A 5,044-nucleotide genomic window follows, 5' to 3' on the forward strand; every position below is an offset into this window, starting at 1 on the left:
AGTATCATGAATAACCTTATAAACCCAGCATAAGGTGTTCAAAATTTTGCTGATGGCAAAGTTATTGGGGAAATACAGTATATGCAATGCCTGTTGGTCAGTGGAAAGACTTGAGTTCAGAAGCATAATACTCCAGCAAGCACAGGTGATGATATTGAGCCTATAAAGAAAACAAGTCAAGTGAGTTGTCATCAAGAATATAATTCCTAAGAAAATGTTTCCTTTTGGTAAGAAGACATTTGTCATCACATTTAAAAGAATTTATTTATATCGACTCAGCTTTAGCGAAGGAGATCAGAATAATATTATCTACATTAATCTATATAAAAACTGGATGGGATGGATCATCAGCAGTCATTATCCAAAGATATTTTATAGCCTAAAAAACAGGTGGCTGCTCTAACTAGATGGATGGCACACAAAATGAAAGCAAGGATAAGCAACAAGCAGAGCATCAAAAGAAACAATTGAAAATCAAATTGACACTATAAAAATAAGTGCAACACCTTTTGAACTAAGAATTGGTGAGAATGTCATTCCCAACTTCCAACAGCTACAGTGCAGAGAGCAGAGAAATCCACAGAAAAATAGGATGCAAAGCCTCGAAAGAACCAGCCAAAATAAATGAAAATTAACATTGTGAAACAACACTTTCTGATATTGAAATTGACAAGCTGAATGCCATCCCTAAATTCCAAAAGCTACATCCCAGAGAGCAAATAAAATTCCATAAGGTATGGAAACTAACGTAAATCATTACTGTGGTGAACGCTCAGAACAAAAGTAGTAAACAGGAGCAGGATAGCACACCCGCCAGTTTCTCCGATCATAATGGTTCGATTCTCCAGCCATTCAGAGCTCAAACTCCTCCTCCCTGAGAGCCGCCTCCGCCGCCTCTTCCTCTTCATCATCAAGTACAAAGTATTGGTTTCTCTCAACTGGCCTAAACATATAAAACATAAAGATATAGAAAGCAACGCTTGCGGTCTCCTCCACTGCCACGCTCACCCACCGGTACTTATACGATGCGATCGTCTTGAGCGCATACACCACGATCCTCGTGAAGTACAAGTAACCAATGACTACAATGTAGAACTGCCTGAAAAGACTGAGCTTGGCGAGATTCCTTGCAGCCTTCCCGTCGGTCTTGGATGTCTCGCGGAGGGACCGGATAGACCAGATGATCGGGAACAGGACGGCGCAGCAGCAGATGACGTCGATGAGGAGGAAGACCTGGTTCCAGGTGACCCAGTCCCGGATGAAGGGTCCGGTCTCGCCGATCACAATAGAAGCAATGTTCGCGATCACCTGGAGCGGGATCACGATCATAAGGACCTTCTTCTCCTTCTCCTGGAGGAAGGGCTTGAGGAAGGACCAGCCGGTGCCGATGAGGACGATGACCGTGAACAAGAGAACACCTTTAAGGAACTGGAAGATGTAGAAGAGGACGTCCCAGCCGTGGGGGGTGCCTGTGACGCGGACGTAGTGCTGGTCCTCGGCGGCGAAGAGGAGGTTGAGGACCTTGGTGAGGAGGAGGCCGGCCATGAGGAGGTGGATCCGGTGGGAGGAGAGGCGGTTCTTGATGAGGTAGGAGATCCAGACGGCGAAGAAGGCGACGTAGGCGAGGGCGAAGACGAAGTAAAGGGAGGGGACGGGGTACTGGCCGACGGAGAGGTAGTCACGGGTGCCGTCGGGGCGGAGGTTGTACATCTCGGTGCGGACGGCCATAGAGACCTGGGACTCGGGGTTGCAGTTGGCGAAGAAGAGGCTGTACTCATCGGGATGCGTTATGGGGAAGGAACCGTTGTGAACATTGGAGTTGGAAGCGGCGGGCTCGTTGAATCTGAAGAGAGGGCGGACGTAAGGGCTGGAGAGGATGCAGCTGGGGTTGGAATTAGGGTTAGGGTTTTGCTGCTGCTGCTGGGATTGGTAGGTGGCCTGGATGAGGCTCTCGTCGGAGAGGATGAAGAAGCCGAAGAGAGAGGCGTCGGTGGAGCCGAGAGACGAGGTGAAGGAGACGTCGGAGACGGTGATGGTGACGAAGCCGTGGGGAGTGAAGCCGAACTTCTCGAAGAGAATGATGGGGCGGGTGTCGGCGTTGATCTTTAGGGTTTTGATCTCCGCGATGGACGACGAGATCGAGGAGAAAAAGAGGAGGAGAAGTGGGAGGAGAGAAGGCTTACCCATGGCGCCGGGGAATGGATCTGGGTTTCTCCGGAGGCGGTGAGGGTGGAGGCCAGCGCTTTAACCGGTGCTTGGAGTCCCGGGGGCCGGATTTTGGGCGAAGACTGCGAGCTTGGACTCGATGGCAAGATCTCTCGATCGCTACGGCGTCCTGTCGGGTTTGGTGGGAGATAAAGATGGGGTAACTTGACGCGCGGACCCATTGGGAAATGGCCGTCCGTTTTGCGCGGCGATTGAGAATGTTGGGGGATGTTATGATTGATCTGACGGTGGATTTTAGCGGCGTGGAGAGCGTTGCGTGTAGTACGGCCCCAAGACTTGAACGAAACTCCCCCCTTCCCTTTCCAGAGGAAGCCCAAGCGACAGGCGATCTATTGAGGCTCGTTGCTCTCCCAATTTGTCGGCGGCACTTGAAAGGTGTTACCAGCACTCTCTTACCATGGAGCACAAGTGCAATGTATTTTACACGTGTGACATTCTCTGAGAGACTTATTTTGCACATCTTCACGAATCTTGCTCCTATCTTTTTTTTTTTTTTTTTTTTGATAAGAAAAATGAAAGGAGAGGAACTTCCAGCATAGCAATCTTTTTTGGACATGATCATGAGGACCTCTTTTTATCGAGAAATATTTGATTCGGATAGATTTTCACCCTGGGCTGGATCCATTCGAGTCACAAGACCCCACTACATTAGGGGTCATACCCCCCATAACAATTGCTACACATATATATTTGAGCTCCGCTATTTGTCCGACATTGACTAGCTTGCATGGTTGCACCTCCATTTCTTTTCATCAAAAAAAAAAAAAAAGGCAAAAAGGTCATTGGCTAGACCTACCAACATGTAGTACTATGAGAACTCATGATGACGGTTATTTTCCCGCATCAACTATTCATTAGGTAGATTTTCACCTTCATTTTTTTCATTAAAAAAAAGATCATTGGCTAGACCTACCACATATGGTACTATGAGAACTCATGCTGACAGTTATTCTTCCACATCAACTATTCATCAGATAGATCTTGGATATTTTAACAAATGTATTAGAGCACATCCGGCCCATAACCTATGTGAAATAGAGGGCACTGCAACAAAAGTCTTGCTGCATCAAGGCTTCGGTGATGCTGATGTGGCCAAGGGCAGAGAAAGATTCGGACGCCGGGACAACAAGACAAACCTGCGAAAGAAGTTCGTTCGCACCGAAGGTGGGGGCTGTTGCTCCTTAGATTGATTTTGATGATTACAAAGCATTTGAAGGAGTACTAATGATTTTCGCTTGAAAAAGACTTATTGCTCTTCAGGGGCAAAATCATAATTTTATCAAATCCTAATTTGAAAGCATCAGGTGATAGAACAAAAGATTTGTGATCCATTGGTGAAAATTTTATTGTTTTTGGATTTGTATTTTGAAAGATATGCATGTTTGAAAAACATGAGTCGACCCATGAGTCAACTCATGGCACATGAGATGATTGGCACGCTGAATTCCTGGCCGGCACAAATTTGGCACACCCTGTGAGTCGACCCCCAAGGCATGAGTCGACCCATGAGTCGACCTCTGCGGGTTTTAGGCTAGTTTTACAGAACCTTGCTTCCCGTTTGATTTTCTGATGTTCTTCCACAGAGGTCGACCCATGAGTCGACCCCCAGGCATGAGTCGACCCATGAGTCGACCCCTGTGATGGGATTGTTCCGCAACGGCTAGTTTTTAACCCGTTTTAAGTACTTTTAATGCTCATTTATTGTGGTCTAACGGCTCTATTTCAGCCTAGAATATTTTTCACTATTTTTTGAAGCTATAAAAGGGACAAAAAGGTGGAAACCAAAAAGGACAATCAAGAAGAGAGTTTTTGAAAAAGAAATTTCAAGCAAACTTTTCAGCCCTAAGCAAGAGCTCACTCAAAGCATTCAAGAAGCCTTTAATCCAAGCTCACCAACTCCTCAAGTGCACATTCAAGTCACCAACCACCTTGAGAAAATCAAAAGAGCCTTCTTCTCTTTGAGTAAAGTGTATTTAAAGTCTCATTCGCTCATTAAAGGAGCTTTCTTTGTACTTACTTGTGCTATTCATTGTTATACCTTGTTTGAGTTATTGTTTTTATTTTGGAAGGGTTCCAAAACAAGGGAAGGTTGATCCGAACCTTGAATCGGAGTGTATTGGGTTGGCTTGTACCCAGAAAATAAGTAGACTAGTTTGGGATAGCTAGAGTCGGAGTTTTCGACGTTTGTATTCGGGTTGAATACAAGATTAGTGGATTGGAATTCCCAAGTAGGAGCTTGGGGAGTGGATGTAGGTGCAAGGTTGGCACCGAACCACTATAAATTCTTTTGTTTGTGGTGTGCCTAATTGCTCTTCTTTAACTCTTCATTATTCTCTTGCATTCTTGCTTTTAGCCATTAGCCTTGAATTAATTTTACTCTCCCTATTTATTTAGCTTTTGTCAAACACTTTTCATAAGTCATAAGTTAAGCTTAAAATTTTTAGAAATCCAATTCACCCTCCCTCTTGGGTTGCATAGCTGGGCAACAAGTGGTATCAGAGTCCGGTGCTCTAACCCTACTTTGATCTAATCAATCAAAGAGCCAAAGATCTATGGCAACTCAAGTCGGCACTTCTCTAGCCGAGGGGCAATCCACTAACCGACCTCCACTTTTCAATGGGTCTAATTACACCTATTGGAAAGCTCGGATGAAAATATTCATTCAAACACTCGACTATGATATATGGAGTATCATAGTGAACGGTCCTCACACACCCACTAAAATTATAGATGGTGTGGAATCAGCCAAACCCGAGAAAGAATGGGGTGAGATTGATAAGAAAATGACTCAATTAAATGCTAAAGCTATGAATGTTCT

The 5,044-nt window shown here is 45.2% G+C and overlaps 1 protein-coding gene across 1 annotated transcript; it reads right to left on the reverse strand.

The window, feature by feature from the left end:
- Nucleotides 1–602: 602 nt before the first annotated feature.
- LOC105035985 (protein CANDIDATE G-PROTEIN COUPLED RECEPTOR 7) lies at nucleotides 603–2,359 on the reverse strand. Its single transcript, XM_010911711.4, has one exon. It carries the CDS (start codon nucleotides 2,185–2,187, stop codon nucleotides 853–855), a length of 1,335 nt encoding a protein of 444 aa, XP_010910013.1. The 5' UTR covers nucleotides 2,188–2,359; the 3' UTR covers nucleotides 603–852.
- Between the last annotated feature and the right edge of the window lie 2,685 nt (nucleotides 2,360–5,044).

Source organism: Elaeis guineensis, chromosome 10, assembly GCF_000442705.2.
Source record: "Elaeis guineensis isolate ETL-2024a chromosome 10, EG11, whole genome shotgun sequence".
In the NCBI taxonomy this organism is placed as follows: Eukaryota; Viridiplantae; Streptophyta; class Magnoliopsida; order Arecales; family Arecaceae; genus Elaeis; species Elaeis guineensis.

What these genes read in the sequence shown, in the direction of transcription:
- LOC105035985 (XM_010911711.4), bottom strand. Translation starts at nt 2,187, where the DNA reads ATGGGTAAGCCTTCTCTCCTCCCACTTCTCCTCCTCTTTTTCTCCTCG.